The 20102-nt window shown below is 38.2% G+C and overlaps 1 protein-coding gene across 1 annotated transcript in view; it reads left to right on the forward strand.

Moving 5' to 3' along the window:
• The window catches only part of CFAP43 (cilia and flagella associated protein 43), a gene marked incomplete at both ends in the record, with an annotated part of 78930 nt that overhangs the window by 46078 nt on the left and 12750 nt on the right, over positions 1-20102 (forward strand). Inside the window, 11 exons of the mRNA XM_084244558.1 lie at positions 548-673; positions 2963-3067; positions 7561-7677; positions 8533-8760; positions 10548-10754; positions 12393-12479; positions 12770-12850; positions 13451-13576; positions 16476-16595; positions 17672-17779; positions 19731-19817. Of these exons, the coding sequence (XP_084100684.1) occupies positions 548-673; positions 2963-3067; positions 7561-7677; positions 8533-8760; positions 10548-10754; positions 12393-12479; positions 12770-12850; positions 13451-13576; positions 16476-16595; positions 17672-17779; positions 19731-19817 (1392 nt within the window). The remainder of the gene's footprint in view (positions 1-547; positions 674-2962; positions 3068-7560; positions 7678-8532; positions 8761-10547; positions 10755-12392; positions 12480-12769; positions 12851-13450; positions 13577-16475; positions 16596-17671; positions 17780-19730; positions 19818-20102) is intronic.

Here is a 20102-nt window from a genome sequence, read left to right on the forward strand (position 1 = left end):
GTGATTTGATATACTAATACATTTGGCCCTCTTTTTAAAATTACTATTTGAACTTTATGTTGTTCAATGGAGCGTGAGGATCTAGAGCCACTATTTCTCTCTACCTATATGCTCAATTTTCTCAGGCACTTTAACAGGGTACAGTTTTATCTATACCTTTACTCCCATCCCCTCCCATTATTTTGAAGTAAATCCCAGATATCATATAATTTCATCTTTCATTGCTTCAGTATGTATCTCTAAAAGATAAGAACTCTTAAAACACATAACAATGCCATCAACACACCTAAATATCAATAATTGCCTAATCACTCAAGTGATTAAGTGTTGAACACATTTTTTTGGTTTTAGATGAATGAGAATTTATGGATCAAATCTTAAAACTTAACCATAATAAGCCCATAACCTAATTCTTTATTCAGTTACATTTAGATATAAAGAACATCTATTTTTTATTGATGGCTGTCAAAAGAGACCTGGAAAATCAACCACCTCTTTAAAGTTTCATTCTTTACTTGTCACTCTCATGTCCTATTTTAAAAATTAGGTTCTGAGGATGATGGAAGAAAATGAGACACTGGATGATATTGCAAAATTAGAGCCACAGGAATTTGGTTTGGATCTTGAAGAAATACAAAGGCTTCATGAGAAAAGTGAGGAAGAAATAGCAAAGGTATGGAAATATAATTTATGCACCATAAAGTTATGATAAAAAGATAAAAACATTTCCAACATAATGCAAATTAAACAAAAACCTTACCAACAGAACATGAAGAAAGCAAACTTAGTGTGTATAACTGAACTGAATCAGAGATTACTGAAGTGGGGGATTAGGAGGGAAGAAAATGTTCATCTCTCCTCCATGACATGCCAACCATCTTCTAACCTATGTTTGAACATTTTTAGAAATCCCCTAGCCACTGCAGGACAACTTTGGACACTTTAGTAAGCCCTTTCTTCTTCTTTATTATATATTTTATTTTATATATTTTTACATCATTTTTCATTTTTGCACAATGTATGCATTTTCATCTTGGTTATATTCCCCATACAATTCCCACCCCCACCCCCCTATTTTGACCCTAATCCCTCTTTCCCTCCCCACCATAGTGTGTCTCTGGTTTATAGTTGCTTGTTGATTTTGATTTTTACTTTATTATAATTAGTCTTTTTCCTGGTCCCTTATTTAGGTTTTCTAAATTCCTGCTATGAGTGAGACCATCCAGTATTTTTCTTTTTCTTTTTGGCTTATTTCGCTGAGCATGATCCCTTCCAGCTCCATCCATGTTGCTGCAAATTGCATGAGTTTATCATTTTTGATTGCTGAGTTAATATTCCATTGGTATATGTACCACATCTTCTTGATCCAGTCATCTATTTTTGGGCATTTGGGTTGTTTCCATAGCTTAGCTATTGTAAATAGTGCTGCAATAAACATAGGGGTGCAGGTGCCCTTTTGAATTAAATTAGAGTAGATGATACCTAGAAGTAGAATTGATGGTTCATCTATTTTTAATATTGGATCTATTTTTAATATTTGGAGAATTTTCCACACTGTTTTCCATGGGTCAGTCCACATTTCCGCCAACAGTACATGAGGGTTCCTTTTGCTCTACATCCTTAATAATACCTGTTTCTGGTCTTTTTGATAATGGACCATTCTCACAGGGAGTATCTCATTGTGTTTCTGATTTGCATTTCCTTGATGATAAGTGATCTTGAGCATGTTTCATGTGACTGTTGGCCTTTTGTAGGTCTTCTTTGTAGTGGTGGCTATTTAACTCTTTTGCCAATTTTATGTTTGGGTTGTTTTCTTTTGTTGAGTTGTATGAGTTCTTTATATATCTTTGATATCAGCCCTTTGTCAGATGTATGGTGTACAAATATTTTCTCCTTTTCAGTTGGATGTCTTTCTGTCCTCTGGAGAGATTGATCATATGGCCTCAGCAGTGGAGGGGGGAGGGCAAGACAGACTGGGAATCGGACAGGTTCTGACAATTGATATGTCAAAACAGCAGTTTAAAAAAAGTAATGTAAAATTGGATTAGCCTTAAACTCAATGTATAAATGTAAAAAAGTAATAAAACACAAACTAAAGCCATTGCTCAGTCAATAAATAAATTAACTGAAATGAAAAAAGATAAACAAGAAATTTTCAAGTCTAGGGGATATTTTCATAGTTTGCTAACAATTATGGCAACAAAATGAAATGCAAAATATTTCAGAAGAGGATCTTAAGGATTAAAGTTTGTTGGGTCTTGATTTATCCTAACTCTTTGGCACACTGTTAAAATCAGAATGCTTAATCACTACCTATTAAGTAATTGGATTATTTAAGCAGCTAAAACTAATTGCAATAACATACATGTTTCTAAATGGGAAAAGGTAACTTATGTGACCCCCAGGAATAGTGGAGCTTTCACTTCTTGGTGGATATAAGTAAAAAGAATTAAGTGAAATAAAGACCCCAATGCACAGGTTACAAACTAGAATTTCAAATATGCATAGACGAAAATTAAGCCCTCATTTAGATACCTGGTAGCTTCATAAACTTTTCAAACTTCTCTAATAAAAGAGGAAGATTTGATACAGGGGGTTTGCTTCCCTATCTTGCATCCACTAGCTGGATCTGTGATATATGTGCTTTAACTCTCCAGCCCACCAACACCATGCACCCATTCTCATACCCACTTGGCTCACGTGTAGAATCTGCCTACCCTTAAAGTGTTTGTGTTGGGATCCTCAAGGAAGGGTATCCCAAGCCTCTTGACTAAACTCCAGGAACCATTCTCAAGGACAGGAAGTATTCCTGCAGTGTTTCTCATGGGGGGGCAGCTCTGCTTTGGGGACTATCAAACCGTCACTAAATGTGAGCCAATGATGGTTGTAATGAATTTATAATTGAGATTTTTTTAACAGATCCCATTTTCATTTTGATCTTTTTCCTTATTTATGTTCTTAGATAAAAAAGGATGCAGAGATGCATAACCTAGCCAAGAGATATTTAACTGAACTTATCAAAGAAGAATGTTGGTATTCGATGGCTGTAAAAGGTCGAACTCTAAAGGTAACAGATACAACCCCAGGTACAAAACTACAGCACCTTGGTCAATGAAGAATTTCATTTAAATTCTCGTGGCAGAAAACTTTTAAGAAATTTAAAGGAAATCTTTTCACAGAAAGGCACTGCATGCTTGCCCTGCCCACTCCTGTGCTGAATCACACCTATAAGTGTTACTTGTCTCATCCTTCTTTGCTCAGTGCCTGTGAGCTTCCAAGCCAGCTTCTCTTTAGACTGTTTTCTATTCAAAAAAGATTTATTAATCTTTTTGCTGCCATTATTTTAATCCAATTATTGGTTTATTTTTTATCATAACAGTATTCAAATCTTTTTTTAAACACCAATATTTTAATTTTTTTTAATTTTATATATTTTTTACATCATTTTTCAGTTTTGCACAATGCATGCATTTTCATCTTGGTTATAGTCCTCATACAATTCCCATCCTCCTTATTTTGACCCTAAACCCTCCTCCCCCCAGACACCCCCCCACCCTGTGTGTCTCTGGTTTATAGTTGCTTGTTGATTTTGATTGTACTTTATTATAATTAGTCTTTTTCCCGGTCCCTTATTTAGGTTTTCTAAATTCCTGCTATGAGTGACACCATCTGGTATTTTTCTTTTTCTTTCTGGCTTCTTTTGCTGAGCATGAACCCTTCCAGCTCCATCCATGTTGCTGCAAATTGCATGAGTTTATCTTTTTTGATTGCTGAGTAATATTCCATTGTGTATATGAACCACATCTTCTTGATCCAGTCATCTATTTTGGGGCATTTGGGTTGTTTCCATAGCTTAGCTATTGTAAACAATGCTGCGATAAACATAGTGGTGCAGGTGCCCTTTTGAATTAATGATTCTGTGTCCTCTAGGTAAATACCTGGGAGTGGAATTGCTGGGGAAGCTCCATCTTTAGCAGGTTGAGGAATCTCCACACAGCTTTCCATAGTGGTTGGACCAGTTTGCACTCCCACCAGCAGTGCAGGAGAGTTCCTTTTTCTCAACATCCTTGCCAACATTTATTGTTGCTAGTTTTTTTAATATGTGCCATTCTCAGTGGTGTAAGATGGTATCTCATTGCAGTTTGATTTGCATTTCCCTGATGACAAGTGATGTTGAACATTTTTTCATATGCCTGTTGGCCATTTGCATTTCCTCTTTGGAGAAGTTCCTTTTTAGCTCTTCTGCCCATTTTTTGACTGGATTATTTTCTTTGTTTTTGTTGAGTCTCATCAGCTCTTTGTAGATTTTTGTGATCAGTCCTTTATCATTAGTGTTGTGTGCAAAAATTGTCTCCCAGTCAGTGGGGTTTCTCTTTGTTTTGGTTATTGTCTCCTTTGCTGTACAAGAAGCTCTTTAATTTTATGTAGTCTCGTGCCTCCCCGGTGGCGCAGCAGTTGAGCACTGGGTTGCGAAGCTGCCCGCGGCCTCTGCGGCGCCGGTTCGATCCCCAGCTGCTCCCCGGCCACCGGAGGAGGGTCCCACATGGCGCGCAGACCTCTCCTGCCGCCCGCTGCTCCCCTCAGCAGTGTACTTCGGTCCTTCTGCCTGCTCTGCTCCCCGCTCTGGCTCTGGTGAATTCTCTCACCCTCCCGCGCTTCTGACTGTACCCAGTGCTTGTATAAACAAAACAAACAAAGAAAGAAAGAAAGAAAGAAAAACATGCCTTTATAAAAAAAAAAAAAATTTATGTAGTCTCAGCTGTTTATCTTTGCCTATGCTATCACTGCTTTGGGTGACGAGTCTTTAAAAATGTTACTGAGGTACATGTCATGTAGTGTTTCACCTTTATTTCCTTCTATATATTTTATGGTTTCAGGTCTTATGTCTAGTTCTTTAATCCATTTTGAGTTGGTTTTTGTGCATGGTGTGAGGTAGTAGTCAGGTTCATTCTTTTGCATGCAGCAACCCAGTTTTCCCAGCACTATTTATTGAACAAACTTTCTTTTCTCCATTGCATATTCTTTGCTCCTTTGTCAAAGATTAGTTGACCATAAATCTGTGGGTTTATTTCTGGATTTTCTATTCAGTTCCATTGGTCCCTGTGTCTGTTCTTGTTCCAGTACAACGCAGTTTTGATTATCATGGCTTTGTAGTATAGTTTGAAATCTGGGAGTGTGATGCCTCTATTTCCTTTTTTTTTTTTTTCAGGAGAGCTTTGGCTATTTGGGGTTTTTGATGGCTCCATATGAATTTCATCAATATTTGTTCTATTTCTTTGAAGAATGTCATTGAAATTTTTATTGGAATAGCATTGAATTTGTAAATTGCTTTTGGTAAGATGGGCATTTTGATAATGTTAATTCTTCCAATCCATGAGCAGGGGATGTCTTTCCACTTCTTTGTGTCTTCTTCTATTTCTTTTAACAGTGTTTTATAGTTTTCTTTGTATAGGTCCTTTACCTCTTTTGTTAGGTTTATTCCCAAGTATTTGATTTTTTTTTATTTCAATAATAAAAGAGATGGTTTTCTTGATTTCTTCTTCAGATTCATTGTTTGTATATAGAAAGGCTACTGATTTTTGTGTGTTGATTTTGTATCCTACTTTACTAAACTTATTGATAAGTTTAATTAGTTTTTCTGTGGAGTTTTGGGGTTCTCTATGTATAATATCATATCATCTGCAAATAGTGACTTCTTCCTTCCCTATTTGGATACCTTGTATATCATTCTCTAGTCTTATTGCTCTGGCTAGGACTTCCAGTATATATTGAAAGGCAGTGGTGAGAGTGGACATCCTTGTCTTATTTGAGATCTTAATGGAAATGCTTTCAGCTTTTCACAATTGAGAATAATATATTAGCTATGGGCTTGTCATATATGGCATTTATGATATTAAGGTATGTTCCTTGTATCCTGAGAATTTCAAGGACCTTTATCATAAATGGGTGCTGTATTTTGTCAAAAGTTTTCTCAGCATCTACTGATATTATCAGATGGTTTTTATATTTCTTTTTGTTGATGTGTTGGATTGCGTTGATTGATTTTTGGATGTTGAACCATCCTTGTGTCCCTGGAATAAATCCTTCTTGGTTGTGGTGACTTATCTTATGAATACATTGTTGAATTCTGATTGCTAAAATTTTACTGAGGATTTTTACATCAGTGTTCATTAGAGAGATTGGCCTGTAGTTTTCTTTTTTCGTGTTGTCCTTGTATGGTTTTGGTATTAGTGTAATGCTGGCTTCATAGAACATGTTTGGTATTATCCCTTCATTCTCAATTTTTTGAAAGAGTTTATGAAGGATAGGCACTAATTAGTTTCTGAATGTTTGGTAGAATTCATTTGTAAATCCATCTGGTCCTGGGCTTTTGTTTTGGGGGAGGGTTTTAATTACCATTTCAATTTCACTGCTTGTAATTGGTCTGTTTAGGTGTTCTATTTCTTCTTTATCTAGCTTTGGGTGATTGTAGAGTTGTAAGAATTTGTCCATCTCTTCTAGATTGTTGAGTTTATTTGCATATAACTGTTCATAGTAGTTTCTGATTATTCTTTTGATTTTGTTGTGCCTGTTGTGATTTCTCCTTTTTCATTTGTGATCCTGTTTACTTTTGCTTTCTCCCGTTTTTCCTTTGTGAGCCTGGCTGGGGGTTTGTCTATTTTATTTATTCTTTCAAATAACCAACTTTTGGATTTTTTTTTTTTTTTTTTAGTTTCTATTTCATTTATTTCTGTTCTGATTTTTTCTCTTCAGATTTTTCTGAGCACCTCTTTCCTGCTTTCCTTTGTGACAATCCCTGCCTCTGGGTCTTAATATGTCTGTTTCAAAAGGCTGCTCACTCACATTCCACACCCACTGAAAGTGAGACATAACATTGTGTCTGCCTTGATGGTTGCTAAAAGGCTGTTTTCCATTAAGATTGCTCTTAATACTATTTCTTTTTTTCAGCAACCAAAAGTCCCAGTTTATGCCTGTGGTCCTAGAGTAACTATTACTAGAACCCTTTTCACTTTCAAGTGTGTCCCACACATGGGTAATGAAGTACTGTATATGGTCACACCTCATTTATGAAATTGAAGTTTGCTCAAAAACAGAATTTCTCAAGAGCAGCACATTTGGGGCTGGATACTTCTTTATTGTGGGGTCTGTCTTATGTATTATAGAAAATTTAGCAACATTCTTATCCTCTATCTACTAGTCACCAGTAACATCCCATACTCCCTTTACTGAAAGTTAAAGATGTCTTTAGATTTTAGCAAATAGCTCTGGGGCCGGGGGTGGAGGGAGCAGGGTGGGCAAAATCAATCCTAGTTGAATACCAATGCTCTAGGAAAATAAAAAGCCTTTACAAGGACATCCTTTGCATAATATTGCTACACAAAATTTACACCAATACTAATAGCATACATTGTTTTATTTTAAGGAAAGTTTCCATTGTCAATTCCACTCATGCATGTAACCTATGAATTAATTTTAATTAGGGAAACCATCTTCCACTCCACCCCAGATACACACAATTGCACTAAAAATGTACTTATTTCATCTTGCTTTTTTTTCAAGTGCTTTCATATCCCCTGTGTGGTTGAGAACTTCCCAATGAAAGAACGTTCCAACGAAGAGTTGAAAGAATTAAAGAGAGTTTTGCAGCAAAAGAAGATTGAAACAGAGTGCCTTAAAGTACAATTTTAAATAGCTTTGTATTAATATAAGTCATGTGTTTTATTGCATGTAGTGTCAGCATGGAGATTTGAATTGGGATACAATTTAAGATAAGTTTAGATATTGTTATTTTATATTTTCATTCCTTATTACTTTATAGAATATATCTATACAAAAAGTTAAGGCTATATTTTATACAACACTATATAGCCCTCAAATATTAAGGTACATTTTTAAAATGAACTTTGGAGTTTGTTACAGCCCTAGTCAGAAGTTATCTTTATCCATAACATTCTTTTAACTTAGCACTAGGGATTGTACTTTAAGATAGTTGACCAAGGATAAAGTAGACCCTGTTTTGGTGGAATTATGGTTTTCTTAAAATAGTTCCAGCTCTTGTTTTTAGCAATAATCTTTGACAAACTACTGAAAAACACTGACCCTTTGGGGTAGTTTTGTTTGACCAGAACTTTGCATCCATTCTTTCTGAAACATAAAATAAGGCATACTAACTTCTTCTTAACCTATGTGAATAAGTCCTTTTGTAAAATATGAAAAGGTATATTGTTTAATGTTTCAGTGCTAAGAAAGACTCAAAATATGTACAAGTCATCCTGATAGAAAAAGCATAACTCTCACATACTACCAAGAACAAGTTTTACTCTTTGGATTTATCTAGAGTTTATCAGTTTCCAAAGCTTTAATCACTTGTACAGAAGTTTCAGGATCCACCCATCACTTTGAATTCAGTTGCTGGCAAGACTAGTTTAACATCTTAAAATCATAGTTGAAATAATTAAAATTGTCACAAAATTTCCCTTTAAAGAATTATTATTACTGTATAACCTCCATGACATATTTTTCTGTATTTAGCTCCGGAAGGAAATTATAGAAATTCAGTCTTCACCTGGCTTGAGTAAGCCACATCATGAGGAGGAGGATGAAGAGGAAGAAGAAAATGTGGTTATAAAAGACACCAACTTGCCAAATTACCTGCTTGGCAGTCTGAGTACTGACTTTGGAGTAGATGTTTCTTTATTAACAAGCCAATTGGAACTTCATTCAAGAGAGGAGAAAATCAACCAAATAATATTGCTGAAAGTGAGTAGATTTCTTCTTTATCCTTGAAAATCTCTAAAACACTTCCTGAGATGTCTTACAAAGGCTCAAATTGAAATCTAATGATGCCTTGTCTTTTAAGTGTATAAAGAAATATACAGATGACTGGCATCTATGTTCTTAAAACAGAGGTTATATATAGAGTTATTTTCATCTATTTGGACTGGGTTCTGTAAAACCCAGTTATCTGAAACCTATACTGGATGATACCACAAATCATTATTCAACTTAGAGCTTAAGTCAAATCTAAGAAATCCTTAAAGGCCATCTTCTCAGTAACCCATATATCAATTAGTACCTCCTTGTAAGATCACGATGTATTGCTTATCTATCCCCTTAACCTGGGAAATACAATTTACTCTCTAAAATATGGGCTTTAAGGATAAGTCACAGTATCCCTCAGCCTGTAAGCTCCTGCTCTTTCCTTTCCAAACAAACAAGTTAGTCTCAGAACACGTTCATACATGCCTAGTAAGATGCAATGGCTGAGAATGCACCAGTGTAGGTGACTTGCAAGGTAATGTTGGCCATTCCTGTTCCTGAAAGCTCTTCAGCCACATCTGTGACTGCAGTTCTAACCTGCCATGTTACTCTGCCCTCTCTTCATATCTTTTTCTCTCCTGGTGAAATTTCTGTGCATTTATACTCAAAACCATTTAGTTATCTCTTTTGTTACTCAGCTACTGCTTACCCATGCCCTTGGGGTCTCACTGTCCCATTGCTTAATAAGCATTTTCCAGTAAAAAGGTACATTTCAACCCAGGACAAATTCTGGTGTAGCAGTTTATGGTTTCAACTTTAATTGAACTCTGATGAGACAATTAAGGCTACTTTGACATGACCCATTGTTCTTATCAGCAGAGATGGGGACAGTCTAGTTGAACCTGCCTACACCTTAGTGAGGTCTGACCCAGCTGGCCAGTTCGGGTCCCCTTTCTGCCGAGGGTGACCTGTACATATAAAGTAGACTATAGTGTGTGGCTACCATTCTCTGAGAGATCCTCCAACCTCTATAGGCCATCTCTTCCATACCACATCCCCCCAGACAAGGGTCCAAAGAATAGATAGTCCCCAACTTAAATATGGCATCTTGATTTTTAAACATTTTATGATAGATTTTTTTAGAACATACACAAAAGTAGAAAGCTAGCCCCAAGAGCTTCCAAGTAATCTATCACCTCTTCTTCTAGCATTTTTCAACATACAGCACATAAGGTTGCCACTTCTATTTCTGATAGTAAGTTGTGAGATAACTTTATGCTGTTGCCTTAATCCTGCCAATGGTTGGATGCCACTGTAAGTGACTGAATCAAGAAGTGACTTAACATAGGATACTTTAGAAAGATCAATTTATTAATAATTTACGAAATGATTTCGGAGGGCCTTCCCGGTGGCACAGCGGTTGAGCGCTGGGTTGTGAAGCTGCCAGCAGCCTCTGCAGCGCTGGCTCGATCCCCGGCTGCTCCCAAATCACCAGAGGAGGATCCCACATGGCGCGCAGACCTCTCCTGCCGCCCGCTGCTCCCCTCAGCAGTGTACTTCGGTCCTTCTGCCTGCTCTGCTCCCTGCTCTGGCTCTGGTGAATTCTCTCACCCTCCCGCGCTTCTGACTGTACCCAATGCTTGTATAAATAAATTAATTAAAAAAAAAAAACAACTTGCAGTTCTAAAAAAAAAAAAAATGATTTTGGAGGCAAAGTAAAACAGGGATTGTGCTGCCAGGACAGATATAATATGTGATGTGTTTTCAGTAACATTTTTGAATTTCAGGATATCATTTACAAGGTAAAAACTGCTTTCAACAATGAGTTCAATGCTGCATATAAACAAAAAGAGTTTGAAATTGTGCGTGTGAAGGAAAAAAATGTAAGACTTCAAGAAATAATTGTAGACCTGGAATTGGAAGAATCAATCTGGCAACCAGAATTTGATGATTTTGAAAAGCCAGAGAGAATCCTTGTTGTGGAAAATAGTGAGGTACTGACTAATGGCATTACCCAGCCCCTTCTCTCTCTTAATGTTTTCCCAAGCTCTTATTTACTCATCTTCTTGTTTACAGTACTGCAAGCAACAGTTTTAGGTAGAATTCTTGGTTATATTACTTATATAAGTTGGTATAGCCTCAGCACTAATGAGGATTTCTTCTCTGAATCCCATGAAGTCCAGGGAAGATGGAGACAATAATCCTAAAAGCAAACAGGATTCAAATCCCAGAACTTTGTGGGAAGTCTAAAAGTGCTCTTTATTTGTTAGCTTTTTTCTCCCTGCTTTTTGGCTTCTTCTCGCAATTTCCTTTTTATATCTCTCACACTCAAGAAAGCAGGAGGTTTAACCTTGAATCTCTTGCTGTCAATTCCAGACTTGTGAGGGGAGGGGCTCCCTGACCTGGTCCAGGCCCAGTGTCTATACCCAGAAAGGTCAGGTCACACTGAGTGCCAGGTCATTGTCTAGGTCACCAGAGTGGTCTGGATCCCAGAGGAAGGAGGACTTCTTAAAAGGTGTTTGGCACAGAGGCAATTGTTTACAAAAATGCTTAAAGAAAACAATTAAAATATCACCATATTTCACTTCTAAAAAATAAACAATGTGAGAGAACACTCAAAACCATTTGCTCACATGAAGCCAATATGATTGTTTGGGAGCAAAAGATAACAGCATTGCTTAGAAGTAATAGCAAACACACGGTCCCTCTGAAAAACTGAGTGCCCTAAAGAGATTGAGACTAATTTATCATTATAAGACCTTATAAGGTGGTTATCAGTATTGCCTCCATTTTATAGATGAGGGAACTGAGGCACAAAGAGTTAGTTAAGTAGCTTGATCACAGTTACAAAGCTACTTACAAAACAGTTAGGATTTGACCCTCAATCCATCATGCTTCAGAGCATATCCTCCTCACCTCTCCACTCTACTGCATGTGTTTAGGGAGTCCTTTTCCCCTTGACCTGGACTCTTGCCAGGTAACCTAAGACTCTGGAGCAGTGACAGCAGGACCTCATTCTGCTGCTCTCACCAAGGTCCTACTCTGGGCAGTATGTGCATGATTAACTTCGCCAGCTTTGCTGCTTCTCCTACTCAAATCCCTTCTATATTCAAGAGAGTGATTTTATTATAAACCAAACTTACTGTGTCCTTCCCCTGCTTAAACCCCTGCAGTGTTTGCTCATTTCACTTTGGACAGCACTCTCAAGATCATTTCTGAGTGCCCACCCTGAGTCCCTTCCTCTCCATCTGCCCCTCGCTACCTTGCTCTTTTCTGCCACCCATGCATTCTCATAATTCCTTGACTGTCTCAGTTATTAACCTCTCAGAACCTCTGTCCTGCAGGATTTGGCGTAGATGATACTTCTTTGAAACCAACCTCCCCCCATCTGCTACTTAAATCAGCCCCCCCCATTATATAATCTCTAGCGATGGAGATGGGTTTTTAGACTTAATCAGAAAGTAAAGATCTGTTTTTCCAACCCTCTAATTTTAGATCTCATCTTCATCCCAAGATAGGAAATTGGTTGCAAAATCTTGATTGTCCTTTAGGTCCCCTTAATAATACCTAGAATAAAAGTTGGTTTGAATTTTATTAAGAGTAACAGCAGGAAACTACACTTTCTTTTTCAGATAACAGCTCGCAGGCATGTAAATTCTTGGCAAAAAGACAAAAAAGGACTGGCTATATCTCATGAAACAAAGCAAAGGTTGAGTCAGGTATGCAGTTTTGCTCAAACAGTACCCTCTTTCCTTTAGGAATACTTGTCCCTAATTTGACCTAGTAGTCATGCACTTGTAGTTTACTACAGAAACACATCAAGGCATTTGTCATGCTCAGGGGTCCCCCAGATCTCAGGGACCACCTTCTCCTCCCCCCCTTCATGCCCCTGCCCCCACCCCCAGTCTGAAATGCAGTCACTGTAACACTGGGTGAGAGGCTGGCCCTGGTGCCACTGGAGTGTCAGATTTCTGTCTCAGCTGCCCTCTCTGGCCCTGCTCTTTCCCAGAAAAATGACACAAGATATCGAGCCCTGATGGACATGATGGGAGGAGTACTGGAAGTCAAGAAGGAAGACATTTTAAGAATGGTGAGATTTCTGAACATCCTTTTAGAAGGTAGAATGGGGTGGACAGCACTACTTAATTTTACCATTTCTGTTATGTGACCCTTGTTTTAGAAAGTCTATAGCAACAAATATTATATCCCAGAGCCTTATAACCATACCACGTCAGGAACACAAAGAAATCTGAAACCTCAAGCTTGTCTTCCATTCTGACCAAAAGCAAACAAATGAACAGAAACAAGCAACCACAGTGGTTTTGGTGTCTATAGAAAGCAGGAATGGTGATGCACCTGCAATTCTCCAGAAAGCACTGCCTTTAAAACCTGACATGCAGGTCACTTCAGGCACTGTTCTGCCTACGAAGATATCAACTCACACATACGAACCTATCACCTGTGGGTCTGGGTATATCCCAAACTGTTCACTATTGCTTACGCCACAGAAAAACAGTTGTGACACTTTTTCATATCCTTTGGTCAAAGACATCATCATGCTAATGTGAAAAACGATATCCTTTTAAAGTGCTCTTATTCTTATTTTTTAACTGAAATGGTAACTCAGAGTTGTTAATGTATGACTGTCTATCTTCGAGCTAAAAGTACATTTCTTCCTTTATGTCTTCAGGTGATTCCTCAACCTGCTTTCATGGCAAAACCGGATGCGTTGTGGACTGAAGAGGAAAGGAAACAATTCAAAGAGTATGAGAAGAAAGTCAAGGAGTTAAATGAAGAAAGAGATAAATACAGAAAGGTCAGAGGAGCAAAGAATTAATTTAAGCTACCACATTAAGGGTTTTGTTTCGATAGCTCTTCAAATTACTGCCCTCCATTTTCTCAGTGTTTTTAGTAGCTTGAAGATTGTATTTGAGCTTAAATTCTCAAGAGAATTCAGGGAAGTGGAGAGAGGTTAACGTAAACAATAGGATAATTTACAATTAAAGAATCTATAGCAAAATTTTTAAGTTCTTCTTGATTTCCACATTTCCCACATTGTTGTAATTCATTTGGCTCTCCATACATTCTTCAAATGTTGAAGGAACACCTATTATGGTATGCTCAGTGCATGCTCTATAGTATCTATGCTGATCAGATCTCAGTGATATTTTTGCTTGATTTGTTCTCAATCTCAAAGAGAGGTTTTGAGAATGACATATCAACACAGCACTTGATTTACAATTCTAATTTGAGATTTTTGTAATGCAGTTCTGCCACTTTTATCTCCTTTCATGGTAAAGAAACATTCCCACATTAAAATTACTTACAATTATAGGAGACACAAAAGACGATTGTATACAACCAAATAAATGTTATTCTTCTGCAAAGAAATAAAATATACCATCCTTCCATACAAGTAGGTTTGTCAGCTTTAGAGTGGCTACAGCTCATGAATAATTTCTTTGAGTCTACTGCTAACCTATAAACCTGTTTTTATTCACCGTAGTCCCCTAATAGTGCCTTTGCATTTTACCCTAAACAGTACTTGCTTAGAAGCCAAAATGAGCAGCCTTGAGAGCAGTAAAGATGTGAAGGAGTTAGCGAGTATAAATGCCTAAAGTGGTGCCATTTACCCCATGCTCTTGCCCTGTAAAATATTTCACACTTAACACCCTCATCTCCCTGCTCCTTGATACTCTACCTGGTAAAATCCCAACTTTGCACTAGGCAGTGGGAAAAGAAATACTAACTGGTTTCAATTTAATTTAGTGGCTGTAATCTTTGTTGGGTGTATGGAGGTACTCAGCACTGCTATTTTCCCTCTTGCCCAGTCCATAGCACCTGGGAGATCTTGTTAAAAAAGCAGATTCACATTCTCTCATTCTGAAGAAGTGGAAAGACCCAGATTCCCCATTTCTAACAAGCAGCCAAATGGTGCAGCAGCTGCTGCTTTGAGAACCACATTTTGGGGAGCAAGATCACATCAGACGTTTTCCTCCGTACTCAGAGTCCCGTTACCTGATCTCCTCAAATCATGCTGGCCTTATTTTCTATCTCACTGGGAGAAAAGACACAGTTAGAAGAGACTTTCCTTACTCTTTTCCACCACATCTACTGCCCTGAATCCATACAGTTTCCTGCCTTTCTGTTTCTTATGGGTAAGATGGCCTGGACCTCCACTTCACCCCATTTCCCCTCACCCAGCAGTCCTTTTTCCCGTAGGATCTTTTTTTCCCGTAGGATCCTTTTTCCCATAGGATCTGTTTCCCTTTCTAATTACTGGATTGTCCCCATCAGCACAGGCACCTGCTGTCATCTTAGGCATCTTGTCCATCTCTCATTTTATACAAAGAAAAAGAAAAAAGAACTTTCTCAAAAAGGATCTTTAGCTCTTTCTATGTTCTTGTGACTTGTGGATTCAACTGAATTCATTAAGAATAAAAAATCTAAAAGAAAAAATACTCCTTTGAGCCACTTTCCTCTCAATCCACTGTTTAATATCTTCTCAAAACTTCTCTGTTCATGGTCACCAATTTCCCTCTCCTCAATCTGTTTTTAAAAACCTTTGTGTATGGAAAATGTCAAATATATGAAACAGAGAAAATAGTACAATTACCCCTCATCCAGTTGCAACAATTATCAATTCAGGGCAAATCTCATTTCATTTTATACTTCCATCTACTTCTTTGAAGTGGATGATTTTTTTTCACCAATTTCTATTTTAGAATTATTCAAACACATAGAAATGTCTCATAGAGTACATCCATGTCCCTAAAATGCCTGTGCACCCAGATTCACCAGTTTTTCATATTGCCATATTTATTCTTTTTCTCAAGTTGTCGATGATACATTACAGACATTGTGAGAGTCCCCAAGACAATAGCATAAATCTCCTAAGAACAAAGACATTCTTCCACATGACTGTAATAAAGTTACAAGAAGTGTAATGCTAACATAATACAATTCCCTAATATACAATCCATATTCAAACTTCCCTGTTGTCTAAAGTAATCCATAGCTTTGTTGTTGTTAATCCATAATCTAATCAACTGCACTTAGTTTTCATGTCCTTTTACTCTCCTCTAATCGAGAAGCTTTGTGTGCTGTGTTCCCTGACACGGAGGCCAACTGTTTTGTGGAATATGGCTCAACTTGGCTTTGATAGTTTGCTCATGATTAGACTCAGGGAAAATATTGGCAATAATTCAGCAGTCATAGGCTTGCTGCGTCCTCAGTGGATCACATCAGGGGGCAGCAGAGGCCAGCTGGCCCCCATTACAGGTGGGACCTGATCACTTTGGGTTCATTTAAAAATAAAAAGCTAGAAACTAAAAAATTCAATGAAGATGTATTCACAGCTTTAAAAAAAAAAATCAAGATTTTTTTAAGGACTAGATTGTATGCCGAAGGTCCTTTATAATCAGAATTTCCTGGGGAGATTTCTGAGATTTATTTTCCGGGCCTAATTCTACCTGCATCATTAGCCATGATCAGTTTTCTTTTTAACCTTCCCCCATGTAATCTTTTTTTGATAAAAATTTCAGACAGTACATTAAACAGATCCAGGTGGAACATCTCCAACTGAAGAGGGCAGAGGACCCAGAACTTCAGGAGACCTGCCCTCTACCTGCACCTCCCTGTGGTGAAATGCAAACACACCTCCCAGGCACATTTGATGTTCCTGCACGCTAACTCTGCTATTGACTTCCTTTTAGTCCTTGGAAGCAGAAATGAAAAAACTCCAAAACTCTATTCAAGAAAGCACACAGAATTTTGATGAACATTTGAAAAAGCTCTTTGAAAAGAGAGTGAAGGCAGAGATGGTCGTTAGCCAGGTAAGTAAAAGCTTTATTTAAGTGACTTTTATTTTAAGGATCCTCCAGGTGTCTCATTGTTCTTTGCATAAAGAACAGCACCCTACTGATTCTTGCGTTCCTGGGGCCCTGGTTCCCACTGCAGATTCGTCAATGCCACCCACCCCCTTTCTTGCCACCCTCCCTGTTCATGTGCCTGGAACTCCCCAATTCCGTCTCCTCCCCAACTCTGACTGTAATACTCTGCCAACTTCATTTCCTCCAGGCTTATATCTACTTATCTGTCATGTGCCAGATTAAAAACCCAGTTTCTTAGTCTGGGTTTGATCTTCCCATTAAATACTCTTTTATTGTTGGTTAATCATTGCAACTAAATTTTAATCTATGTGAGATTACTTTTCAAATGCTCCCTAGACTATCAGCTTTCCAAGGATAGGGATTGAGTCTCATCATTCTTGTGTGATTAATCACACATGGGTCTAGCTGATTAGGCCTGACCTGGCTGCTAGATTTCAGGAAACCATGGAACAAAGGGCCCTGAGGATAAGATGCAGACAGTGGAACCCAAATGCAAGGGGGTACAAGGGAACCTGTGGCTTATAAGAGACTAAAAAATGTGACAATATTTTAAATGGACAAGTTATACTGTAGAACCTAGAAATGTATACTTGGGTAACAGAACTATAAGGAAAAACAAGGATGTGATTACTACAAAATCAGGGCAGTGACTATCACTGGGGTGGAGATTATGAGAGGATCCAGAGAAGAGGCTTTCACAGTGGCAAGTTCTACTTCTTGGACTGGGTGTTGATTACAAGGTATTTGCCATTATAACAACTCTCTAAACTATGTATTTGTTCTCTGTATTTTTCCTGTATATGTGTTTTACCTTATAACATAAAGAACTTGGCGTAGTAAGGAAAGTAAAGATAAAAAGGTAAAGTAACTGAGTATTTATTTTATATCCCCTTTTTATGAAAAGGAATTCCTCTAACTTGTACTTGCTTGAAGAATGCCCAGTCTGTGATTGACAAAAGAAAATTCTTTCTCAGATAGACGAATTAATTATTTTCCTCCCTTTTTAAATATTTCTACAGGAGGAATTGAAAATAAATAACCTTGTTTTTTCTTTACTGTTGGATGAAGAAATAAACAGCAGAGAAGCATGCCTGAACAACTACCTTTCAAGGAAGCAGGAGGAGAAAGTAAGTATAGTATCTGACATCTGAATACAAGCATTTTCTGACAGACGTGCTCCTTATTTAACAAGAGCTCACATGCCTAGACTCAGCCTCCCTTCCACATACCACATCCCTTCCCTGTCTGTTCACATTGCTCCAGGGTCAGCTGAAAGCACCACCTCCAATCTGTTAATAAAGTTATGTGATTCTGCATCTGCAATCATTTATTCAAAAGAACAATGCAATGTTCAAATGACACATGGTTTATAAAGTGAGGTCATAAAATTTCATGGCTGAAAGGACCACTGACTGTGGGATATTAGACAATGCATACAACTTTTTATGGTATTTGCAACCTCTTCTTTTTTTACTTTTTAAAAAATTTTATTTTATATATATTTTTAAAAGATTTATTTGTTTGTTTGTTTGTTTGTTTGTTTATACAAGCATTGGGTACAGTTGGAAGCGTGGGAGGGTGAGAGAATTCAGCAAAGCCAGAGCGGGGAGCAGAGCAGGCAGAAGAACCAAAGTACATTGCTGAGGGGAGCAGCCGGAGGCAGGAGAGTTCTGCGCACCATGTGGGACCCTCGCCCGGCAGCTGGGGAGCAGCCGGGGATTGAACCGGCGCTGCAGAGGCTGTGGACAGCTTCGCAACCCAGTGCTCAACCGCTGCGCCACCGGGGAGGCCCTATTTTATATATTTTTTACATCATTTTTCATTTTTGCACAATGTATGCATTTTCATCTTGGTTATCATCCCCATACAATTCCCACCCCCCTTGTTTTGATCCTACTCCCTTCTCCACCCTCCCTCCCACCCCCATAGTGTGTCTCTGGTTTATAGTTACTTGTGCAATCTCTTCTTTAAGGAATATTTTTCTCTCTGAACCATTTGGCACCCTAAGTTCTATTAAACATGTAAGTGATGGGTTAGCTGATAGTGTGAAAAGTGATCATAGACTGAAAAATTCTTGGAGCATGATTAGAAATGTTGCACTAAAGATACAATGATTGCAAAATGCTTGTCAAAAGATGTCAACATTTGTTAGTATTAATAAAGGACATAGATACATATAAATGAATGAAAGTATCAGATATGACACATTAGTTTTGGCCAAGAGCCAGTTAAACAGCTTATGCGAAGCACCTTCTGAAGGTAACCCTGCAGGGTACTAAATATCTTTCACAGATGAGGAGACAATCTCATGCCTAAGTCACCCTAGTATATAATACAATAGAAACCGGACTGTAGACATAAATGAAGACCAGGCAGATGAGAACAAGCAGAGGACCATTCAGAACTTGGTGCAGTAAGGGAATCAGCCACCCTCACTTGTGGCAAGCAGGGGTCTAGGAAAGCTTTATAGTGAAATGAAGCAAGAGCTTCAAGTTCATGCTGACTGGAAGTTGTTGCATGGGGAAGCTGGAGACAAGCTAATTAGATGCTGGGAAACCTCTGGGATTGGTTTAGAGAGCATGCTTTTTGGCCCTAAGTTGGAAATGGTGGCAAAAATTAGGAAATCTGACAGTTGTTGATCAAGTCCTGACAGTCTAGGGCCAGTTACTGCAGAGGTTGGGGTCAGCTTCCTGGCTAGCTGCTGCAAAGGTAGGGGGGTCAGAGTTCTATGATTGTATATGGCCTGGCCTTCCTGTTTGTATCCTCATTCTCAGCACCAGGTCCTTGTGACTCGCAAGTCTGCAATTTCATCATTCCTGCTGCCCTGCCAGGAATGCAGCAGCCTCCACAGTCACACACTCAACAGAGCTGGCTATACTTAGAAATGGGTAATTGGATGTTTGTTCTTTCAAAGGTCTCCAACCAGTTTACTTTCATCTACTAGTGTTATTGTCTGTAATGGATACTCGACTGACATTTATCTTGCACTAGGAAATTCCTTGGTCTTTTCAGCATCCCCAGTATTTGGAGGTCTCCTGTGAAATCTCTAGTCCCAACCTATTATTCCTCATGTTACAGAACCAGACTGTGGAGGCTATCCAGAAAGCTAGAGAGGACCTTGATGTCTACAAGGAGCACCATGACAACTTGCTGGCAGAAGACAAAGTGAGGGCCAATGTCTTACACACTCACTGTGCAACTGAGTTGCTGCTGCCTAGATTGGGGGAAGGGTAAAAGGGCTATAATTCAATTTTCTCATATTTTTCTCCAATTATAATTCCCTAATATAATTCCCAGGAACTTCATTATATGCCATTTTATATTTCTGAAAGTCACTGTGTAAAATGCATTTTTGTAAACTACTCTGATTTAAGCTTTCTCTTGTGCAAAAAAAAGAGTGAGATCTTTTACTTTAGGGCTTTTTGAATTTTGGATTGCAGGCCCCACTTG

This window comes from Talpa europaea (assembly GCF_964194135.1).
Source record: "Talpa europaea genome assembly, chromosome: 10".
Taxonomy (NCBI): Eukaryota; Metazoa; Chordata; class Mammalia; order Eulipotyphla; family Talpidae; genus Talpa; species Talpa europaea.